Raw genomic sequence first — 25,335 nt, forward strand, 5'->3', positions numbered from 1 at the left:
CCCGATCACGCGATGTGGTCAAGGCGAGTGTAAGACAGTGGGGGGGGAGCGGACACACGTGATGCCTCACTGACACGCAGCAGTCTTACAAGAAGCAAAACGGAGCAGGTAAACAGTAGGCAGAGTAGCAGGAGCAGCAAGGCAAGCAGTGCAAGCAGTGTGAGCAATAGAAGCAGTGCAAGCACTCAACAGCAGCGCCTCACAAGGTGCCAAGCGAGAGGGAAAAATACAGCAAAATGCAAGAAACACTTGTACAGGATTTTGCATTTGAAGTAGCCAAGAATCTAAATAATTAGGAAGTAACATGTAACAGAATCTGCACGCAAAAAGTTGAGACTAAGATGCACAAACAGACAAATGGACAAACAGACAGCTGGAGACAGGTGGACAGCCGGGCAGAGACGCAGAGAGGGAGAGAGTGAGAGAATGACAATAGAACGAACGCCGGGAATGGGGAGTGGAGAGGTGGGGTATTGGGTAGTGGAAGGGTGGATGACTTTCAAATGCCTGCACTGGCGCCTTTGTTACTTGGCCTCACCTGCGAGTGCAGTCACCCCGTGATGGTGGAGGCACACGGGCAAGCAGTCAGATATCCTGGAGTACCTCCTACTACCGGCAGCTAGGACTACTTAAAACATGTTTCTACGTGTTGTTTTGTTGTTGTTGCTTCTGCGTACTGGCAACAAAGTGCGAGGAGTAGGAAGAAGCCAGCTAGCTAGTTGGATCCTAACACGGATGTCCTCATTCCGGTAGCCTCATTGTATTTATGTATAAGTTTGAAAAAAAGAAGCAAGCAAACGACTTGCACAGGGCCATTACATACATAAATACATACATAAATACATACATTAATACATACATATGTATATGTATTTATGTACATACATATGTCATGGCACACAGTCAGACCTTTTCAGTGCTTTCTTCACTTTCGACGCCTCATTACTTTTGAATTATCTGGCACACACACACACAAAGAGAAAGAGAGAGAGAGAGAGCTGCGAAATAAGAAGAGGAACAATAAGGTCCTGCCCACGTGGCTGTGTGTGTCGGTCTCAAATCCTTCTGAGTACTTTTAAGCAGGACTTAAACATACACACAAAATAGATGAAAACACTTCAACTTCACTTGAATATTTATTGTACTTCATTTAAATCGTTTTTGTTTTGGTTTTTTGTGGTTTTTTTTTGTTTTTTTTTTTGGTTTGTTTTTGGTTTTTTCTGTTTTTGGGTTTTTACATTTCTCGGGCTTAAATTTCATCAGCATAGTTCAGTAATATATTTATATAATATATATATATATTTGAATTTTATGTATAATATAATAATTTTATAACACGTTTTTTTTCTGCACTGTGCAAATAATTTTCAATTTTCCTTTTCCTTTTTTTTTCAACTTGAATTTCACTTTCTTACGCGCGAGACAGTTTTTTTCTTTTTCCTTTTGTTAGCTCGAGCTTGGGGGAGTGTTTTGTGTTGATATCAATTCAATCCAAATTCAAATTCAAATTCCAAGTTCCAAATTCGATTCAAGCCAAAAACCAATCAAATAATCCTTCTTTTCCTTCAATACAGTCTACATTAAATTGTTTTACATTTGATTTGTGTTTACGGACTAATGTTTTTTTGCAGGGGTTTTTGCATCATTTTTCCTCAAAATATTTCATGTTTTAAACATTTGAAATAATGTCATCTGCATGCAACACATACACATACCACCATACATGTGCATGTATGTACATACATACATATATGTAGTATGTATGTATGTATAATTTCATTTATTTGGATTTTTTAAACTTATCGACTTACATACAATTTATTTTCAATGGCATGGTAAATAGACAAACAATGAATTATACTTCTCCATTCTGCTCCGTTTCTGTTCATTTAATATATTTACTAAATTTGCTATAACAATTATTCAATATATATATGTACATACATATATTTGTGTATACTATACATCGTTTTGTATAGTTTTGTTGTTGTTGTTTTTCACATTCATTGTCAATATATAGAACGACATGAATCATTAATAAATAACAAACATTTTGGTTGCACTTCTTCACAATGGTATTTTATTTTACTTTAGTTTAGTTTGCTTTTATTTTAATTTTTCTTTCTTTAATTTTGTATGTTTTAAACCCAGAATCAGAATTTAAATGGCGTCTACTAGTAAAAGCTCTGGCAACTTATAAGCACATTGTTTTTGTTTTGTTTTGTTTTGTTTTGTTTTTTTTTTCACATTCCTGTCTCCACAAATCAGTGATATGAGCACTAATTACACAGAAATTAAAGTAAATCTTTCGTGGTACCCAACCACCAACACCACCACCCACTGCCAGTGGTATTTTTTTTAGTTCACAGTAATTACAATAATTCTGTTTGTATTTTTTTGTTGTAAACATTTAGTTGTCAAATCATCGAATTTTCTGTATCTTTTTCTTCTTTTTATTTTCTTTGTTTTTGTTTTTTATCAAAATGGCGCTTTGTGTGGCTGCTCCAGGAGCTGCTTTTATTTTTTGTTTTACATATTATTTATACCCTGTACCTGGTTAGAGTTTTTTCTTACTCTTCGTCTGTTCGTCTGTCGTTTTGTAGAGTTTCTAAATCGGAATTGAAATCGGATAATGTCGTACAGTCTCGCACATGAATGCTCCAAGTACCGGGTATATTCAAGTCGTGAAGTCTCGACTGCCTATTCTTTCGGATTTTGCTTTTTTTATTTATTTTTGTAATGCTTTGGTTTTTGTTTTGATTTTAAATGTAAGCATACCATAAATACATACATATGTATCGAGTAAATATGCAAATTAAAACAAATACATACATACATATGTATATATGATGTACCCATGTCGTACTAGTCAAAACTTTCGGAACTTTTTCTGTTTTCTTGTGTGTGGTTTAAAGTAATTCATATTCTGTCTGTTCTGTTTCTTTGTTTTTTTTTTATTATTTAAATGTTTTGCTTGTAAACACTTAATGAACTATTTTTGTATTTTCTTATTTGTTTGGCATAATTTTACTTACTTACAATAATTTTTTATTAAAAAAAAAAAGTACAATTACATACATACATAAAAAACAACAACAATACCATATTACAGCTTCGCCTGCTCCTGCTCCTCTTGCTTCTCCTTCTGCTCCTTCGCCTCCTCCTTTGCATTGACTACAACTTCTCGGTGTGTTTGCTTTTAGTTTTTTATTTTTTGGGTTTGTTCTACAAGCTGCTTTCACTAGTACACTCATTTAATGTGTATATTTGACAACAATTGCTGCAGAATGTTTTATACTTTTATAATTTTTTTTTTTTTTTTTTGTCACTTTTAACGTTTTATTTTTAATTGCTCGGCTCGCATAAGCAAAGTTAACGGTGGTTTCATGTACACATTGGTTTTTTTTTGTTTTTATTTTTTGTACGCACGGCACAGATGTTTGTCTTTATTTTGTAGTTTTATTTTTTGTTTTGTTTATTTACTGCAATACACACATTTTTTATAGTTTTGTGTTAATAGATTTTTTTCTATCTTTCTTGCATGCATTTCACATCAAAAAAAGTCCAACAAATGCAAACAGCCCTAAGATTATTTACTGAATGCAACTCTGTGTGTGTGTACAATTTTTTGTAGTGTGTGTGTGTTTTTTTTTTAGTGTTTTTGTTGTTGTTAATTAATTGAAGTAACTTTTGAAAATTCACGCATAGATTAGCTCAGATATCAGATAATTTACACAAAGATTGTTTACCAGCAAAGCGGCCTCGACAGTACAGAGTACAGTACAGTATAGTACATTAAATATAGTAGCTAATGCTCAATGCACACACACACACAATGAAAGTAGAAATATAAGTACTTAGATTTTAATAGTTTTCTTTTGGTTTTGTTTCGGTTATACAATTATTTATTTTGTTTTTTTTTGTTTCGATCCATATTAAGTTAATTAGCCGCAAAACAACCAGGATTTCATTTTTTATTTGATTATATTGAATCTACATTCCCCACTACGTTTTTCTCTGTGCTGATGGATATATGGGATGGGTATAGCTCGTTTATTGTGATTGTTTTTGTTTATTTATTTATTTATTTACTAGTCATTGGCTAAGTGTTGTGATTGGTTGACTGTCTGTCTGTTGGCTTTCGTTTCATTTTGCACTGCACACTCGTGGGGCTCTTGACCGTGTGTCAAATGAAACATTTCATTTTATTTATTCAAACAAATACAAATTGCACATTTAACTAAACGATGCACACATACATACATTTACAAACATATGTAGATATTTGATGTATAGTTTTGTTTTATTGTTTTTGAATTCAGTTCAATGTCTATGACGGTCCTAGGTCTTGTCTGTTTCAACAAAAAGCACTATAAGTGGTTGGGTATATAAGCAACGGGTACTACATAATGTACATACACACATACATATGCACCTATTTATGTCTTGGCAAAAAGGCACTACACTACACTTAAACATGTCTTACTAACGATCGGTGTGCTTGGGCTTCTGTCCTCTTCGTTCTATTGCAGCTTTCAATGTAATGTACAAATGTATGTAGGGTATGCATGTAATTATGTATTTAGATTTGTATTCAACAAAGTTTGGTAATTGTTTTAATTATAGCGATTTAGTTACATCAACTCTATGCTCATTCTGAAGCTCTAACTCTGTCTGTTTTTTGCCGTTTCTAAAATGCTTGTTGCTCACTTCGTTAAGGGTATTCCCTTCTTTCTTTTACTGTACGTATGCATGCATGATTGTTTAGGTTTATAATTTGTATATTTTATTTATGGTGTGGTTTTTTCTATCGTTTTTCTTTGAAATGTTTTTAGCATCTTTAGCAATTTGCTTTTTGCAGTTTTTTCATTGAACTTTTAAGCTGTTTTTTTGAGGGATAATTTTTGCACATGTTTCATTTATCAATTTTGCCTTTAGCATCTTTTTTCAATTATAGTTTTTGCAGTGTTTTTCATTAATTACATTTGCATTTTGTCGTTTTCTTTTTGTCATCAAGTGGGTGAATATTAAGTTAGTTATAGCATTTTTGTTTGTACATTAAGATGTTTGCTGCATAAATCAGATACATATATACATATGTACATATACATATGTATGTAGATACTTTTAAATTCAATAATTTTTTGTTTTTTTATGTTTATTGAAAGTTTTCAGGCAATAAACAAAAACTTTCAGCTCTGACCGAAGCAATTAACAATTATTACATAATACACACACACACACACACACGCACACACACACATAGACCATACATACATATGCATTATGTACACAAAAAAGAAAATTGTAAGCCTAGTTCCTAGAATTTATATTATTTTTTGTGCGGCTTCCTTTTCAGCAACTTGTTGACGACCGTCTTGAACAGATTTGGTTTTATTCATAAGTACCCCAGTGTGGCATATGTCTTCACGAAGGTTCCATCGCTAGTGCTCACGTTCCTGTGAAGTTAGGTAAGGAAGAGGGAGTGAAGGGAGTGAGTGAGTGAGTGAGGGAGCTGTCTCAAGGTGTTAAACTCATTTCGTATACTAACTCATCTTCCCAGGGGCACACCGCATTGTGTTCCGTATCGACGACGATGCCAGCAGCACTGCCACTGCCACTTCCACTTCCGCTTACATCCGCCTTGCCAGCATCCTTGGCATCCTTTTCATCCTGCGAACTGCTGTGCTTCTTCCCATCAGAGTTACGTTTCTTGCGTCGCTTGCGTGCCTCATCATTGCTGGATGTTGGTGCTACTGGAGCTACCACTGGCATTGGCTCCAGCTCCTGCTGCTGCTGCTGCTGCTGCTCCAGCTCCTGCTCATCCATTGGCTCATCGTCCACCATCGTGTCCACATCCAGCTCGGCCAGCGGTGCCATGGATGGCGCCGGTGTGGGTGCCGGCGGTATATAGCCCAACTGTATGTCACTATCTATGCTGTCATAGTCATCCACAACATCCTTGCTGTCATTGCCAAACTGCAGTCCCTCCTGGTACTCGTCGGTGGTGGGTGAAAGTTCATCTTGCAATGCCTCCGATGCCTCCGCATCGGGCACCTGCGCCCGGGCTGCTGCTTCCATTGTTTCATCGTCAGCCAGTGCGGCCTCCTCGGTGGTTGTTGTTAGTGGCTCTTGGCTCTGTCCCGTGGGCAGGGGATAAGCGCCCGGAGTGCTTGCCAGCTCCAGTTCCAGTTCCAGCTCCAGGACCTTAATGGTGGGCGTCGTGTTGGCGGCACGCGACTCAATCAACTCGATTTGCACCTCCTTGACCATCGCTGCCTCTCTCACCTCCTGCTCGACAGAGTGCTGCAGGCAATGTGCGATCCTGTTACCCACTTGACTGCACCTGCACTCCTCGGTTGGCGGTGGCGTGATCTTTGCTATGAGCGGCGGGCTCTGTGCGCGTGTGGGCGTGATTAGCACTGGCATCGGCATGTCCGCTGCCGTTGACTCTTGTGACAATTTGTTAAGTTCATCCTCCACTTCGGTTGCTTCCACATCCGAGCACGATAATGCATGATGATCTTTGGCAAAGACCGCACTCCGTGCCTGCAATGGTGTGAGATTGCTGCTGCTGCTGCTGGCTGCAGTCACGCTTTGGCTGCCAACGGTGGGCGTTGAAGTGCCAGTGCCAGTGCCAGTGCCAGTGCCAGTGGCAGTGCCAGTGGTGCGCCCAAACTGATAGTCCGTGCTGCGACTGAAACGGAGAGGAAAGAGTAAGAGAGTGAGAGCACAGCAGACAGTGGCAAATGTCTCACCTACCTGGGTGTGAATGATACGGATGCACGACGCTGTTCCGTAAAATTTGGCGTCAAACGTTTGTTGCTCGTCTCGCCACTGTCGACGGTGTTTTGGTGTCGTATGCCCAAATTTCGTTGCAGTCGATCAGCCACATCACTGCTGTCCGACGAAGTGCTACGCAAACATTTATAACGCATTTATTTATTAGCCAGCCCGATCCAAAGTCTCTTTGGCCACTCACCTGGTCAATCGCAATGGTTGTACGGTGACGGCCGTTTGCTTGGCCAGCACTGGCACTGGCGCTGGTGCTGGTGCCACTTCTGTTGCCGTATCCGGCTGCTCCCAGGGACAGACGGAGAGCTTGACCTGTGCAGCTGGCACTATTTCCACTGGCTCATCCCAGGGACAAACGGCGCTGGTGTTGCCAGTGGCCAATGTTGCCGCAACGGATGTCTCCAGCGTCTCAAGGCCGGTGGATTTTGTCTTGGGGTTTTCTCTGTACGTAAAAAGATGGCCGGGCCGGGCCGGGCCGGGGTCGGACCAAAGTGTTAACGAAACTTCATGGCATGGGCAACGTTTTTCTTTTGAAATACATTGAGACAGTACAGTACAGTAGACAGTAGACAGACAGTAGACGGTGGCACAACCGGATACGAGATAATTGTGTGTATTTTGTGTGTGTGTTGTGAAAACATTAAACATTAATGCATGGAGAGATGGTATATACAGCTTTTGCCAGCATATACATATACGCATGTGTGTGTGTGTGTGTGTGTAACAGAAAAATATAAGTACAATAAACGGTGGAGGGGAAAGGAAAAGAGCAGCGGCAGCCGCAGCCGCAGCCGCAACAGCAGCAGCGGCATAGTAGAGTCTCAGAATCCGAATCCGAATCAGAAACGAAAACGAAAACCAAACAACATGTACAATAATTAACAATAAATAGCAAACAGCAATCGAGCAGTAAGACCAACAGAGAAAACATTAAATAAAAAACGAGGAGGAACGTTGTGAGACGCGTCTTAAGCCGCGTCACAACTCTTATACCCGGTACTCAGTACTACATCTGCAACTTAGCGGTTATTTGTCAAATTTTACATTTTCTCTTCATCTGTCATCTACATCAACAACACTACTCACGCCAACACGCTCCTTTAGCTCGCCACCCTCCCCTAGAGACACACACTGCAGAGTCAGGGCAGAGGCAGCGGCAGAGTCGTGGCAGAAGATGAGTCAGAGACGTGTCAGGGGAAGAGGCCTCTGCCACTGCGCGAAGCAGAGTGTGAATGAGAGAATGTGTAAAAGCAACAAAAGCTGCTGGACAGGGTGGGTTTAGCCACTGCAACCTAATTTCTTCATTGTGGCCATAATAATGATCCAATCGGATCCCAATTTGGTGATCAGATAGATATGGTCATTCCCTACGGAATGGCGTTTTTAGTTTTCTTTTATCTTTAAAATTGTAGATTTGGGAGGTTTTCGCCCTTTTGCGGGGGCGGAAGAGGGCGTGGCTCATTTTTGAAATACACTTGTAACAGTGTGAGCATACAGAAGTCTGGATGCAAAATTTGGTGGCTCTAGCTTTTATGGTCTCTGAGATCCAGGCGCTCAACAAGACGGACGGACAGACGGACAGACAGACATGGCTCAATCGACTCGGCTATTGATGCTGATCAAGAATATATATACTTTATGGGGTCGGAGACGTTTCCTTCTGTGCGTTACATACAACCGTTATGTGCACAAATACAATATACCCTATTTACTCTTCGAGTACCGGGTATAACAAAAACAAAACCAAGAGTCGCGTCACCCAGTGGAAAATTCGAGCGTTAAAACTTCGTTAAAAGCGAGCAAAAAAAAGGTTACGTGAGACGCAGCAGCGTCTCCTTACACACATAGGTTTGCATACAAAATGTGGTTGTTGCTCTAGCATGAACGGACAGACAAACGGACAGACAGAGTGACAGACATGGCTATACCGACTTGGCTATGCTGATCGGGAATATTTATACATAGATATATCCACTTTGTGGTGGAGACACAAATCTTACACCTATCCAAAGTTCTCGAGTTTTCAAAATAAAAGAAAATTAAATCGATGCTCTAAAAAAACTGTAGGCTCGATCGGATTGCGTTTCTTTTTGTTCGTTTGACTTGGTCCAATGGGAAGTACAAATAGTGCTCCTACGGCTACTAAAAATGCTCTTCACAAATGATCAACGTAGCCAGCGGAACATAAAGGGCAAACAGTTCAAGTTCAAGTTCAAAGCTGCGAGCACTTTTTTGGACCATCTTTAACTAGTAAATTAGTTGCCAGTTGGCTATAAGCAATAACGAAATCACGAAGTAGCATGAACGGTTTTCTGGTAGAAGTTCAAATGGTTTTTAGGGGCTGCCCAATATTTTGGATGCTTACGAGAATTCAGTGAAGAAAGAATCTAAGAGGCAAATGGAGCCTATTCTACAGAAGTTAAAGGTTGAAAGGGCGACGACAGAACGTAACCAACAAATGAACAAAACAAATAACAGGAAAAATAAATGAAAAATGAGTGACAGATCTTTGACTGGGGCTGGGGGCTGGGTTCAGGCTTCTGGGTTCACAGCAGTTCGAACGATAATACAATAGGAGAGGCGAAACACTATAGTAGAGAATATAAGTAAGGGGAGCATAAGGATAATAGAATTTCGAACAAGATTTGTTTCTTACAAGTGAAAATAGAATACGATTTGAGTAAACAAATCAAAAAGAAAACGAACGAAAAAAATGGAGAAGAACAAAATGTATGTAGAATGTCTTACGGAAGTGCCTGTAAACTACTTTCGCGATTCCCGTAGGCCGCATAGATCCCAACATCGATGATCGCCATGTGGCGCTGGGGCATATCGCCACGATAAATAGAATCGCTACTGCGCGGGGTGCGTGGTGTGGTACGACGACGACGTATAATAATAATGATAATGACACATGATAATAATTACACATTACACATAATAATTGTATATTATAATTGTATCTCAAATTCATTTCAGTTTCCAGTTTCAGAGAAAATGTTTCATCGTGAAAATAAATGAACAAATTCAACAAATCAATCAATAAGAAATTAAGTAATTAATGAATTAGTTAATGTAAGTAAACAAGTGAAAATGTTGCCAATCCGGGCCTCGTTTTGATTGTCATTTTTGTTGTTTCGAAGCGAACGTAAATGCTAAATAAATTCAATTGAAAATAAAAATAAAAAAATGCAAGCAACGCCCACACACCCTCACACTCGCCCAATCTCTTTACTCGCTCACTCCTCCCACTCGCCAACTCTCTCTTCACTCGCTCGCACACTCTCTCTCGCTCTCGCTCTCTCTCTGTTCACTCTGTTAAGAGCCAGCTTACCTAAATGGCATCTCGCTGAGATTGCTCTGGGAATGGGAGTGCGGTACCTTGGAACCTGCATCCTTGTTCACCCCAATGACAGCCAACTCATGGGCCGAGCCCGTAAGACTGCGATCGCTGCCACGACGCCGTGCCAGATTGCCCGGTGGCGGTGCCTGCATCATGGAGCCGCCACCTTGCCCCGCACTGCTGGAACCCTTGCTGGAGCCGGCATCACCCAAATTCGGTTGACTGGACAGCGCAGCGGTCATCTTCTTCTTGGCACCGCTAACGCCGCCGAAATTGAAGAAGCGCTTCTTGTACGACGGCTGAATGCCCGTGTCCAGCAGTCGCTTATAGTGCTCCGAGCGTATGAAGCGTGGATAGCAATCCTTCTTCAGCAGCAACATATAAATGTGCTCCGAGGCCGAGTCAAAGGTGAAGCGTGATGGATTCTTGAGACCGCGCAGCACACTCTCCATCGTTTTGCCATCAATGTTGATCTCACAGGGTGCGCCAGGCTTCAGGAATTCTCTGTTCAAAATTGTTTTCAAATAAATATTGGAAGAAAACAAAAGAAGATTATGCCATGTGCCAACTCACTCATAGATCTCGTTGACTTTGCGTGCCACCTGGGAGTGGGCGGAACGACGCAAGCGATTGACAGCAATCCAGAAGCGAATATTCTCGTGCGAATACTCCTTCTCGAGGAAGGTGGTAAACTCTTGGAGGCCTGTGGGATCCGAGACGAGCTCCTCGATCGAAATGGCCCAACGTTTCACCCGCTTCTCAGTGGGAATGTCCACGAAGGTGTTGTTGAGCTGCCAAAAGGCAATGTCCTCGGTCACCCAGGGATTCGAGGGCAACGCCGGCTGCAGAAAGAAGTCGTACTCGCTGAATGTCTCCGAGTAGCAGACCAGCGACTCGCACGCCTGCGACATCTTCATGCGTGTTCGGTTCAGGGACTTGCCCAAATAGTCGACCTCGCGCTGCACATCGTCGACAGTCTTTTTTTTGTTGGGCTTGAAGCCCTGACGATCGCGCGAGGGCACTGGACAGGGCTCCAGCGGCGTAAACTGCCCCGGCGGTGGACGGTGTACACGCCAATAGGCGCGCTCCTGCGAGTCACCAACAATCTTATCGCCCTTCTTGCGCTCCTTGGCCAGGCGCACCTGCTCCTCGGCCTGCATCGATATAAAATCCCATTTCCCCTTCAGATTCTTGTGCAGCGAGGACAACGCCTCCGCCTCGTAGTCCTCGAGCGCGTGCCGCTGTTTATTGCGTAGCGAGCGCTTGGCCAAATAAATGGCATACTCGACATTATCCGGCGCCTTGTGCTGCCATGGCCAGTAGTAGGGTGTCTGGAAGCGGTACAGCGATGAATCGTCCTTAACGGTCAGCGTCTTTGAGTCGTTCACCGGAAAGAAGTAGCCATGCAAGCACAGCTGATTGGCAATGTTCAATGCCTCCGATTCCTCAATTTGCAAGCGATCCATCAGCCACTCGATTAGATCGTAGCCTAAAGGAAGGAACGCATGAAGGATTTCCAAGGATAAATGCTGAGAATGGTTTGCCTTACCCATAAACGCATATGGTATTGATGTAAGGAACATTTTCTGTTGTCGCACGGGCACACCATGCTCTTGATCCTGCATCTCGCGCACTAGGACTTCCATCTGCAACGGGAATTTACATATAGAAAGAGGACATTTGGGTTTGCTACTACTCTACCTTATCGAATGCCATGGGTCTTGATAGCTTCTCAATGGTCTGCTGTTGGCTGCTGCTGCCACTGCCACTGCCACTGCCACTGCCACTGACCGTGCCGAGCAGTCCGCCCTGACCGGAGATGCTGCTGTGATGCTGATGATGTGTCGCCGTTGATCCGGCTGCCGTTGCTGCTGGCAAAGCATGCAGCAGCTGTTGATGCGTCACTGGCTGTGACTGCGACTGCGACTGTGTGTGTGAATGCTGGTGATGTTGTGGCAAGTGATGATGGCCAACGGAGCTGCCGCTAAATGCGGTCGCTGCCTGCGTTGTGGCGGATATGGCCGTGGCGGTGGATGCCAGTGCTGGACTATTGCCGCTGTTGGCATTGCCGCTCCCGCTGCTCGTTGCTGCCACACTCGCTGCCGCACTCGCTGTTGCCGCATTATTGTTCGCTGCAACCGATGGAGATAGTTGCGTGGCATGCGGCACTCCATGCGGTTGCAGACTTAGTGTCGTTGGCTTAATGGACTGTGACAAGTGCGTGGATTGACTACTGGACGACTGCTGCTGCTGCTGCTGCTGCTGCTGCTGAGGACTGGGTGTGGACACGGCGACCACAATGGGCACGGACACGGGCACGGGCACAAGTGCCGCCGACTGTGCCGCCGTATTCCTGAGCACCAGCTGTCGCTCCTTGTCGGGTGGCACACCGCCGGGTGGTTCCATTACCGCTGAAACGATGCTAAGCTGCTGATGATGGCTGCCCACTGCCCGCTGCCTCCGTTCTCTATGCTTTTGATGCTGCTATTTGTATATCCTGCGATTTGTTTCTCAGGCTCCTTGTTGGTTGTGCGTTTTGGTTTACGAAAATTTTGATTGCGCTTTATTGTTAACCTCCTCACAAATTGGCTTGCAATTTTTCTTAGAATTGTTCTTTGCTGCTTTGTGGCTGCTGCCTTTGTTTGCTGTAAGTCCTTTTTGCTGCAGTTAGCCGAATTCCATCATGTCCTTGTGTATGGAAACATTTGCTGGCAAATAACACAAAGGAATTGGAATATATTATAGATCTATATTTAAGTTTGGTGCAGCGGAACTTACAGTGTTTCATGATTCGAACAGCTGTGGCACCAACCGCTAACCGCCTGCAAGTGGCGCCACCACCACCACCACCCACCACTCCGGGAAGCACCTGCCGCACAGTCGTTCCTTGCAGCTCCTTCCTTTATGGCCAAAGTGTGTAGAATTTGTTTCTGAATTGATTGGGGGCGCCTCTCTCTCTCTCTCACACGGCGCTGGTTGCCATGGAATCCGCGCGATGGCGGATTGCTTTGGGTTGCTGTTCGATGCCTTCTAGTGCCAGCCTTCACCTCGTGCCTCGTTGCATGGGGGCGCAGTTTCAGCGTGTGTTAGCTGAAGACCTGCAAGACCGAGACACAAAAGAGCGATACAAAACGCATTAATTAAAGTGCAGAGACATTAACATTTTCTATTGCAGTTGACATTTAACATCTACTTAAGTTATTTGCTTCTCCATTTCACAACCCCGGCAGCAGACAACAGCTGATTGCAACGCTGCTCTCAAGGTGACGTCTTCACCACAGGGCAATCTCTTCCGGGGGACCACTATCTCTAACTCTGTCCCTTTCTGTCGCTTGTCTATCTGAGCGTGGTGAATAAGCGGGCGTCAACTTGCTAGTAAATTCACCTTGGTCAGAGAGAGAGAGAGAGAGAGAGAGAGGCGGCAATGCAATCCAAACGCATTCCGCTAAGCTTCACTCTCTCTTTCTCTTTGCACAGCAGCCGTTAGACAAGTTAAAGTGTGTGTGTGTGTGTGAGAGAGAGTAAAACCAGCAACCGACTTCTGTCTAAAGCTTCGAAAACAACGGCAGCTGCAACTGAATTCTTTATTAACCTGCAGCTAAACTTGGAACATCATTTATGCCAGCCAAATCAATGTGGATTGTGCCATTGCTCTCATCATGGAGCACAGCCGGCTGCAGATCCTTGCTGAAGGAGAGGCCTGTGTAGCGTTCAATGTCTTCGATGCGGTGACGATGATTGCGAAAGCTGCCAGCACCTCTGCCACCGTTCTTAATGATGTACGCCTCTAGGGTGGGCCGGTTCTCAGTTTCAGTTTCAGTTTCAGTCTCAGTCTCAGACAGCTGTGACTCCATTATCAGCACCTTGAAGTAGTGCGTCGGAATGGGCGGGGCTGTGGTGTCCAACTTCTTGCACTCCAGCCACCACATTTGGCCATCGCCCATGGGCATGTAGATGGGACCCGTGTAGGTGTAAACCGAACCGCACTCCCGCGTCTTTGCTGCCACATACTGCTCCAGCTCGTGCCAGATGCGCCGCTTGAACACCTTGCCCATGGCCGCGGAGCCATCGTCATTGCCCAGCAGAAACACATCCTTGTAGCGTTGCAAGTCACTGCCATTGCCAGACTCCTCTGCCTCTGCCTCTCCTCTGTCTGTCCAGCGAAAATGCTCGATTATCCACTTGGCGCTGCTCATCTCTTTGCTCTGCGACATAATGCAGTGTCTGTGCACCAGCAAACCCTCTGCGCTGGGTAGTCCGTACTTGATGAGATCCAGCATATTCGCCACCGAACTGGCATTCTCTTCGACTTCCAGTGGCTTCCCCAGTAGAGCGTTGTACAGCCGTGGCCCCAGCTCCTGGCAGAGCTTGTCCTTCAGCCCAGTGGCGCGATTCCACAACCTGCCCTCGTGATCTGTGCTGAAGGTGGAGAACTGCGAGGGAGATTACCAGCAATCCCGAAAATAGGGTAAAGCCCTAGCTTACAATGGAATAAAACCTGTGCCGATGAAGGTACACATAGGGATCCCGCTTTATTGCATCGAATAGATGCATCAGCGACACCTCGTGCTGGACAAAAGCGCCGCAGAACAGGCCCGACACACCAAACACGGCGCACATGGCAAAGCTTCGTTGTGGATCTGACATTGTGCGTATTTTGATTCGTGTAATTAAGAATAATTTAAATATATTTATGTACGAGTGGCCGGCCGACGCGCGCGATGCTATATTTTCCGTGTGATTTCCTAATGTACGAGAGTTTACTTACTCAGAACTGAGTATTTGTTTCTTGTGTTTGTTCTACAGGTCAAAAATAATGTCAAAGCCAAAGCCTACTGAGCGGCTCGAACCGAAGAGAGTCGCACTCGACAACGTTCTGACAGAGAGCCCCAGGGCCGACTCCCCTGTTGCTCTCGGCAAAATACGCATCAAGAAATAACCAACGGGACATTACTTTGCTGCGTAGTTTCTGTCTTGATTTGCCCATAACGTAAATGCATTTACTCTTTATGCTGCAAATATGTACACAGGACGTACAAACATTTATGTACATACATATGTATGTACTTTATATGCATACATTTTAGCAATTGCATTACTATTATGTATGTACATATGTATGTACATATGCATGGAATGCACGTAGACAACAAAAACAAAACTGATGATTGTGTCTATAAATAGAAAAGCACACTGGAGTCGGAGATTTACGCCCCACGCCCCAAACCGAAGCCCCCAAGTCCAAGCACAAGCCCAAAGAGCATGATGGCTCCTGACGTAGCAAATGACGCAAAGCGAGACAGCGCGCTGCGTATGTATATGTATGTGTGTATGTATGTATGTATATACAAATGTACGTTATGCGTTATGTATTTTTATCAACGGATCGGAGCCATACATACGTACATAGCTGGGAGCTGAATCTGTCGGTATAAGCTCAAAGCCTTGCAAAGACTGCAGTCCAGGCAGGCAAGCAGCCGCTGCTGATGCTGCTAGTGGGAATTAAATGACGAAACACGGGGGCGGCTGTCAGTGAGTTTTTTTTTCACTCTCTCTCTCTCTCTCTCTCTATGTCTATTGCTCTGTTTGTATGCGTGTTTATTTATTTGTTTTTGCGTGCCCGTGTCCGTGTACATGTAACCATTTTGACATTACCACACGCACTTTCCCACATCGACCCAATCGACCTCTCCGCTCCGCTCCGCACTGCTCCACTCTTTTCTTCGCTTCTCTCCGCACCTTTCCACTCTCTTCTTCGCTTCGCTTCTCTCCGCACCGTTCCGTTTGCGTGCGACTTTACCAGCAGCTTCACTGTTCTGCTCTTTAATGACAGCGTTTGTGAGCGACTAGCAAGGCGGCGCTCACCCAAAACAAAAACAAAAACACACCGAAACAGACAGCTTTTGGCATTGGAGGCAGCCCAGCAAGATACAAACTTCTATTCATCCTTTTCATTTAGCATGCATATGTACATACATATTTCAGATCTCTTTTCGATCCTTTCTTGACTCTAGGTACTAGAACTCCCTGGCATCAGGGGCACTCGCGAGATTCCTTCAACAAATTAGAAATTTTCTGTTCTTTTCAAACCTAAAATAAAGTTGAAAGTTATTGTAGTCCCCTGGCCCCCTACTGTCCACAAGAAACTAATTTCACAATAACTAACTAAAAATGTTACCCGAAAATGATTTTACTTTCATGAATATCTTTCATCTTACATCTCGCTACCTTCAGCTACTAGCTTCAAACTTTAAGATGACGTAAAGAAATCCGTTTATGTGTACATGTGTATGAATGGGTGTTTGTGTACTGTAAGCTCCCCGTTCGGGCTATTTATAGAATGGCAAATGTATTCGTGGGCGGACACTGACGTTGCAGGCGCAGTTGCATGGTCGTGCAATCTAAAATATACTCGGACCACGATAAAAGCCGAAGGTAGGCGGTAGGCGGTAGGCGACAGGAACGGCAGCGGGAATGGGAAGCTGACCTGGAGATGGCCTGGTTTATAATTGAATGACTCAATCAATCGGGCAATCAATCATTTGTGTGCTCTTTGGCGGGGGCGAGAGCGAGGGCGGTATGTTGATGCTATTGACAGCGACTTTAATGCCGCCGCATTTACATAGGAAAAGCTGGGTTAAAATGCAGCACCGCCCCCCCGTAACTTTTAATTGGTAGGAATAGATGTTGATATCAGGCAAAGTGGTACCTGTCATGACAGCTTCTTGACTCTGTCCCTGTAACTGTTCAGGGACAACCAATAAATGGAAATATTTGATCCCGGCGCAAACGCACAGATTGGTAGCTGCTCGAGTGCTAAAATTAGTCACTTATTGGGGGCACATTCATACATATGTATGTATGTAAATATGTGCTTAACTACATACGAGTATGTCCTTAACTGAATCAATCTTATTTCTGTCCGAAGCTGCCGATTTTTTTGTTTCCACTGTGACGAAAACTGTCTGACTGAAGGCCAAACTATTGCAATTTCAAAGAAAGTGAAGCAATATATTGCTCAGCTGATGGAGGGCAATACAATCAATTAATCAAATATATTTATATCATAATAAATGATTTAAACACACATTTGAATAATAAATGGAACATAAAGGCATGGTCCAAAAGGCTACATTTCGTAATCGAAATTTTACTTAACGCTTAAACTGATCACTTTGATGGCTTTGTTTATAAATCTATAAACAGCCTACTCCTATCTAAGTGATTGCCCAAAGTGATTTTAGTGATTTGATTTGTTTCGCATCTTGGAACACCCTTGCATGCTGTTGGCGGTGCAGAGCAGCGGATGACACAGTAATGGGAAAGGGAACTTCCCTTGAAGCAGAGTGATTGGCACCGCCAATACAATGTTCCGTTTTGCAAACGCATGCCAAAACATGAGAGTGTGAGTGTGAGTGTGTAAGTCTGCCTACCACTGTTTTAAAGAGAGGATTGGCCATACCCAATGCACTTGTGCAAGGTGCTGGCTGGTACTGTTCACACCTGTTTAGAGATTTTTTTGATTGCTTTTCTGTGTGTTTGAAATATTTGTTGATTCTCTTCGCTTTGGGGAAAGCATTGACGCAGCGTTTTATTGGCGAATTATAGGGCCAGCAGGCAACAGTAAATACTCGTAACAGTAACAGTAAAATTTCAATTTAAATTTCTCCTCCGAACTTTAATAATTCTTTTGCATTTAATTTCTGATGTGTTCTGTCAGATGCTGGCACGCTGGAGCTACGCGAATGTATTTTCGGTTACTTATTACGTTATTTTGTTGCCTGCCTTATGTTAACTCTCGCACGCTCATTCCCCTTAGTACTAACCCAACCACCCACCCACCCACCAGCTTGCCCGCTTCCTCTCTCACACACTCTCTCCCACTCTTGGTCGCTCACAAACTCTCTCTCTCTGTCTCTCTCGCTCGCTCTGTCTCTTTTTTAAATGTGACTTTTGTCATGCATTTGTCGCCGGTGCTGCTCCTGGGTGCTGCCCTTCGTCGTAGCCGTAGCCGTAGTCGTTGTCGTCGTCACTGGGCCGGAAGTTGGTTTCAAACTGTTGGCAAATGAGTTTCCGTTTGCGAGGGAGGTTTCCTGCCTAGCCATGCCCTGCCCTGCCCTGTCCTTGTTATTGTTGTTGTTGTTGTTGTTGTTGACTTTTGCTGCCTGGGCTGGCTGGCTGCCTGCCTCTGGGTTTTTTGTTCATTTGCCGTTATACACTTGCACAGTTAGCAGAAGTTTATTAATTTGCTTCGCCTTGGGTTTGTTTTGTTTTTATTTCGTATAAATGCCAGCGCGTATTTTTTTCCGTATTTTTATCAGTGTTTGTGTTTAAGGGAGATATGTTTGCGTTTGTATGTGTGTGTGTGTGTGTGTATGGATGTGTTTGTGTGAGCGGACGAATGCGTGCCTCTCTTTTTCGTACATTTGACTTTTACTTGCTACATTTTCCAACCAAAAGACGAATTGTTCTTTTTTTATGCATTGAATCCTGCGTTTATGTATGCCTACAGTCTCCTATTTTCGTTTATTTTTAGACAAACTTCTTATCATATTGGAAAAACTATCTCAAAATCGATTTGTAATTTCCTGCAATTGCAGCAGGCCTAAGCTGCTAATTACATATCTATTTATGTGTCCGATTAGAGTCTAATGATTAGACCAAGAGAGAATTGTGTAACAGCGTACATACTTACATACAAACAATTCAAAAGATTATCACTACGAGTACATGCTAAGCACAAGTGCATATGAACTAAGACAAAGACATACTCTTGTCCTCGAGTAGTAAGTACTCGTTAGAAAAATAGACTTTCAAGATGCCTTTCACTTTTCCACTGTAGCTTACATACATACATATTTACATAAGTACATACATACATTCATATGCCCAAGCAACATGCTGTTGAACTTTTGATAGAAGGCGCTGGCAGCTTATCATTAAACTGATATTGATTAGCGAGCATTGCAAACAGCTGATGCGATTACCCTCTCCGCTGCATTCAGCTATGTATGCACTCTCCGTACTCTGCACTCAGCACTCGGCACTCTCGCCCTTCCCCAAGTAGCGAGGCAGCTTTGCTAACGAATTACGCTAAGAATCCTCATTGTCTAAAGGTTTGAGGGGTGCGGTTCATACATAAATCTGTTCCAAGGCAAACAAAAACAAACATGTACATATGTACATATGTAAAATATGTATTTATGTACTAATGTTTGTAGAATGGTAGAATGTGTTTTCTCGCTGAAATGTTTGCAACATTCTAAGTCGAAAAAAAGGTAGAAAAACTTGCTTCAGATGCGCTGAGTCTTTTGATACACTAACCAGTTAAATTATTCATTATAGTTACATATTTACATTAGTATGGACTTATTGGACGTGCCAGATCCTTAACACTTTTGTCTTTTGAACTCAAATTGCTCATGAGAAAAGATTTGTAGCGTTTAACATTTGGTCTTTGTCTTTACGCTTCCCCATGAGTACATACAGATGTACACATGTACATATGTATGTATGTGCATAGATATACATAGGTTTATGTACATACATATGTGTTTTTGAATGTGCTTTGGTATCGTGTCGAAATTATTAAGTTTTGAAAAATAAATAATCCTAATCTTCTCCACAGAGTGAGAAAATAAGCGGCAAACGAATGCAAATAAATAAATAAAATCTAGATGGAGGCTGAACACACAGATGTACATACATATGTACATACATATGTATGTATGTATGCGCATCCATATGTACATAACATCAAAATGTATTGTAATTGATTTCGAACCAAAAAGGACGCAAATGAATCTTTTACGAGCTATCGAAAGCTAAACATTCACTGGCTGGCTAACTGAGCAATCTTTTATTCATTTTGCGATCGTTTTGCGGTATCTTAATAAGTATGTAAACGCATACATATGTATGTACGTAGCTACAAATGTACATAACTAGTATTTGCCATATCCGGCTATACTGAACGAATATCGAATGCCTTCGAAAATTGTATTCAAGATGTAAAATCAACTAACTTTGCTAAGAAGTTTTAGTCGATTTTTAGTCTTAGAAAATAATCAGAATAAACGTTCATAACATATATGTATGTACATATGTATGTAGATATGGTACATTCATACATTTTTATGTACATATGTACATACATATTTATGTACTTGCATGCAAATACGTTCATTAGTCCGGCCGACTCAATTCATGCGGTGGGTGAGTAATTACGCCGTAAATGCTTTACCGTATGTACACACACACAAACGTACATACATAAATACACATACATACATATGTATGTACATATGCAGTATCTACACACTCTCAGACAACCTATATTCACATTATTTTTTCTGTTGTTGTACCAAACGTCAATGTTTATTGGAAATCAAATATACCATGTCTCGACTTGGGGATACCCCGCTGCCCCGGCAGTTGGCAGAATGGTAAATGCTTAAAAATCCAAAAAACCACACGAATATTAAAAAATAATGTACGGGACATCAAATTTGTTCCTAATGCAGAGAAAGTAGTCAGAAGGTATAATGTATTTACATACCTATGTATGTATGTCCACAGGCCCACCTCCGGTATAGTAAATCTTTCATTTCAAATGAAAATGTTTTTTGCCAAAAGTCTCCCTTTTCAAAAACACTTTTGAAAAGTTCTTTAGATGGTTTTGGTTTTTTGTTCTGCGAGCGAAACAAAACTATTAAGGCCACTGGCCGGCAAGGGTATACAAATAAATAAATAAGTACAAAGAACTGCCAGTCAGGCCGGCCTGGCCAATTTTATACCAAAAGAGAGGAGAACCCTACAAACTTATGGCCAAAACTTATGCATGTGTATGTAAACGTGTGCACACGCATACATTTATAAAGCTGAATAAAAACATTTCGTGTGCATACAAAGGAACAAAGATAAACAACCAAACAACACACCGCGATGTCGAAGTCGATGCGAATAGTGGGGTGATGGTGTTTGGACGATGATGGGGGGCTGTGGAAGTGGAAGTGGTAGTGGGGTGTGTGGGATGTGGGGATTGAATGGTGATATGCATGAGAGAGGCGGCTGGTGTAAAGGTAGGAGGAGGTAATTGCACAAAGCAACTACACTGCCTATCATAAACGTATGTCCATACATCAATTTAATTCGTAATTGCTAGCTGATCACTGACCCCAAGTGAGTATTTAAAATAATCCATACAGTGATGCATACAAATATTAATCAAGGTACGATGAAGAAAGAAATCTACTGCCAGTTTGGGACAAACAAATGCTAGTCGTTGCTTTATCGTTTAATAATTATGTATACATACATATATTATTAATAATGGAAAATATTACTCATACGAGAAGTTGACAACAAATTACGTGGCCTGTTTATCATATCAAAACTGTTTTCCCAAAAAGGAACTTCTTGCAACTGGTTTTCAGCACATTATGGATTGATTTCTGACTTTCCAGATGTACATAAATATTTAAGAAGTTAAGGGAGACCAGAGTGTCCATCATCCTTTAGCTTCTAAATTTTATATTTCACCTGGAGTCTAGCTGAATTTGAGGCGATATTTTAATCGAAAACGCCAAAACCAATGTAATGAATAATTATTATAAATGGTATCTAAAATTATGTGAAAACTCGTCTCTGAAGCCTGATGATCGCAGTGCCTTTACTTTGTTAGCTGAATATCAATAACGGACAACCGGAGAGGAGTGGGGCTACCAGAGATCACATTCCCCAGCATGTTTTTATACCGCTAAATGTACCATTCGTACATACAGATCTGTATGCAAGCTCCATAATAGACTAAAATGGAACAGTGTATCAGCCACAACAGCAGAACAGAAAAGTGTTCCTAGGCGAATTGTTTGTACGAATATGTACGCATGTATGAGCTGGTACGCACACACACACACACACACACACACACACACATAGAGCGAAAAGAGAGCGCTTTGATAGGCGCAGCAGATAGCATACTACGTGGTTTTTCTCCTTTTTTTTCTCCTGCGTGGGAGAGGGGTGGCAGGGGGTACTAAGTAATTGATGATGATTTTGTGTTTGTGTGTGTGTCTTCGTCGGGCTTTGAGTAAACGCACAGCAACAACAACAATATCAGCAGCACGCACCCAGGAACAACATTTGCTCAGGCGGCACAGAAAGTAGAGAAGTTGTCTCCTCCTTCGCCTCACAGCCATCAGCCCAAAATGCGCAAAACAATTTTTGAGCACATCTACATTTACTTTTTATAGAGGGACCTCTGCACCTACTACATGGCTGTTGGAGTTGCTATGAGTTGAGTGCGGGGTGCTGATTGTGTCTTAGCAAGAAGCGCTGTCGTCAAAGCAGTTTTTGTTGCAATCATCTGCTGCTTACCTCTCACTCTGTCCTTTCCCTCTCACAGTTTTGTTAGTCCGTGTATCTGTATGCATGCATGTGTGTGTGTGTGTATGCAAGTTTGACTTTTCCCAACTTGAATTTATAATCATTGACCAAACAATGCATTGTCTGTTACATTTGGATGTATGTACATAGTTCCGATGCTTATTAAATATTTATATACATATACAGATGTATACATACATACATATCTACATACATTTGTATGTTCATCCATGAAGCAGCTGGTTCGCAACTTCTCCCGGAACACACTCTATATACCATATTGTTTAGTTGTGTGCAAATACAAGTGTTTGTGTGCTTGTGTCTGTGGATCCCATGTACTTGCCTGGGTCAAGCAAAACAAATTGTTTAGCTAAAAAAAAGAACCAACTAAAACGATTTTGAAAGCACGAACGCACATTAACATCAACACATTCACATAACACACAACACACACACATACATATGTACATAGATATGCATATGTATGTATACATACATACGTAAGACATCCCAGGCCAGACACACATCCTCCATCCACATCAAAAGACGTGGAGGCGGAGGCATAACTGTAATAAGGGGCTGGCTGCTGGCTGCGGGCTGCCAGCGCAAAAACTCACAACAACAATTTTCACTGTCAATGCTAGCACACAACTAACGGAACAGAACAGAACAGAGAACAGAACAGAACATAACGGAACTGAACAGAACAGACTCACTTTTGCACACAGGCAGGCAAAGTATTTTTTGTTCAGCCTTATTGCGCTGCTGCTTCGCCTCTCTTCTCTTCCCCTTTTGGTTGTGCTTGTGCTTCTTTTTGTGGATGGCCTTTTCGTCTTCAGAGTCAAAGACACTCGCGATTTGCTAAAAAAAAGAATTTCGATTTTGTTTTCCACGTATTCTTACTTTTTTTTTTTTTTTGTTGCACTTAACCTTAACACGCACAAAAATATCGGAAAAAAAAATTTGTTGAGAAAAAAAAACTTGTATCACACTGTAAAAAAACGAACGGAACGACAAATCCGAAATGCACTTCGTAGACAGCTTTTATTTGATTCGTTTTCTATTTATTATTCGATTTGAGGCGAATTTGTGAGGCGTATTGGCAAGTTTTTAGAGTTCCAGTTACGACAGCGAATAGTTTGTTTGTTCATTTTCTTCCTGGTTGTCTCTATTTTCTCCATTTTTGATTATGCTCACCAAAAACCGTCAGCGCGAGCAAACGACGCACGCAGGACAAGGACGTCCGCCGCACACGATACTCAGAGCCTGTGTCCGCGTCTAGAAAAATGGAAAATGGATTTTCCTTTGCTACTGAGTCGCGGTCAAATGCAACGCGCAGGCAGGCAGCCCACACGAGAAAAACGAAGTAAACTAACAAGAGAGTGAGAGAGAGCCAGATAGACAGGGAGAGAGAGAGAGAGAGCAAAGCGCTCGCGCTCGTTTTTTGGTATCTCGGCACTCTTGTGTGGAAAAGCTGCCATGGCAGCGAGCAAGCAACCCGCAACCCGCTGGAAGTCAGTGGCAAGAACAACGATATCGGGAAGGGAACTGGAAGGGGGTACAAAAAGTCACGAGAAAATGAGCAGCAAAGCAAGGATTATACACGAAAAAGGGGATGTATGCAATAGTTTATAGAAAAATAAATAGATTATACGTTATTACATACGAAAATATGTACGTAAATAGATATACTTATATATGTATCTGGAAAATGTACGTTCGTACTCTCCTAATTTGAAAGTATTTTGTTTCAATTAAATCATTATATCACACATAAAGGATGAATATACCTTGCGGGAGCCACAAATCGAAACATCCCTTCCAATAGGCTTCCCCCTACAACAATTGTAAGCGATATTTTGGCCGTCACTGTTCGTTCGCTAACGGTAAATACTTATGGCGATGGATATATCGGATATCACAAATTCGCGGCACCAGAGCGGCGCTAGATTCAAAATGCTCAGCACTTCTCTCGCTCCCTTTGCTACTCAGATCAGCGGAATACATACCAGAATACCAACATATCTTAAATTCGGTAATAAGTCCTATGCTAAAGCAAGAAGAGAAAATTAGCTATATCTTTTTATTTATTTTGAATTTGAGATAATTTACTAAAAATCAACTGATTTTTCACTGATTTATCGATAGCCCTCATCTAGGCCCAAAAAAAAAATACAGTGACCCTCAGAAATATACCAAAACATACCGCTCAAGTAGAAAAATACCACAAATAAACCGAATTTGGTATTCGAATTGATTTTGCCCTGCCATCCTGTTTTGAAATACTTCTCTGGTATTTTGCCAATCGACTTACTTCGACTTACTTACACCACTAACCAAATAGTATAATAGTCCTTTGATGGTGCGTCGTGGCAGGTGACAAATGGCTGTGCCTTAGAAAGCCGCAATGGATCATCTTTCTTTGGTGAGCGTGAAAATCATAGAATAAAATTCAACATATTCCTAATTCGTTTGTCCTATTTGAAGACTTTGTGTTCGACCATGAGGCATCGAACTTGGAGCTTTTCAATTGCATGGCAAAGCCTATTGTGCACAAATTGATATCTGGACTGAATGGCACAATAATTGCATACGGTGGGACATCGACAGGTATGCAAAAGAGCTGGCAACAAAGGAAATATTTGAAACGATTGGCAATGATAAGGAACGCAGCTTTCTGCTGCGTCTTCAGTTCATAGAAGTAATTAATAAAATCATAACCGATCTGATTAGAAAGAGGCAGACTGAAGTCCAGATAACAGATACTGGGAATGGTAATGTGAAGGTAAACTCCGAAGAGTATTAGGTGA

At 42.3% G+C, this 25,335-nt stretch overlaps 2 protein-coding genes across 5 annotated transcripts; both read right to left on the minus strand.

The window, feature by feature from the left end:
• Window positions 1–5,241: 5,241 nt before the first annotated feature.
• LOC117903355 lies at window positions 5,242–23,893 on the minus strand. Of its 4 annotated transcripts, none has more exons than XM_034815307.1 (12): window positions 23,723–23,893; window positions 23,242–23,386; window positions 12,917–13,236; window positions 11,840–12,846; window positions 11,688–11,784; window positions 10,712–11,627; window positions 10,130–10,642; window positions 9,544–9,648; window positions 6,983–7,237; window positions 6,763–6,915; window positions 5,552–6,697; window positions 5,242–5,459 (listed from the first exon to the last, which is right to left on the minus strand). In XM_034815307.1, exons 4-12 carry the CDS (start codon window positions 12,542–12,544, stop codon window positions 5,399–5,401), a joined length of 3,951 nt encoding a protein of 1,316 aa, XP_034671198.1. In that variant the 5' UTR covers window positions 12,545–12,846; window positions 12,917–13,236; window positions 23,242–23,386; window positions 23,723–23,893; the 3' UTR covers window positions 5,242–5,398. The 4 variants fall into 4 exon arrangements, with proteins under 4 accessions (XP_034671198.1, XP_034671196.1, XP_034671197.1 ...); XM_034815305.1 differs by having other exon boundaries at window positions 9,544–9,651; XM_034815306.1 differs by lacking the exon at window positions 23,242–23,386 and having other exon boundaries at window positions 9,544–9,651.
• LOC117903360 (endonuclease G, mitochondrial-like) lies at window positions 13,700–14,923 on the minus strand. Its single transcript, XM_034815315.1, has 2 exons — window positions 14,624–14,923; window positions 13,700–14,571 (listed from the first exon to the last, which is right to left on the minus strand). The coding sequence occupies exons 1-2, from the start codon at window positions 14,783–14,785 to the stop codon at window positions 13,726–13,728; spliced, it is 1,008 nt and encodes a 335-aa protein (XP_034671206.1). The 5' UTR covers window positions 14,786–14,923; the 3' UTR covers window positions 13,700–13,725.
• Window positions 23,894–25,335: the final 1,442 nt, after the last annotated feature.

This window comes from Drosophila subobscura, chromosome A (assembly GCF_008121235.1).
Source record: "Drosophila subobscura isolate 14011-0131.10 chromosome A, UCBerk_Dsub_1.0, whole genome shotgun sequence".
Lineage (NCBI taxonomy): Eukaryota > Metazoa > Arthropoda > Insecta > Diptera > Drosophilidae > Drosophila > Drosophila subobscura.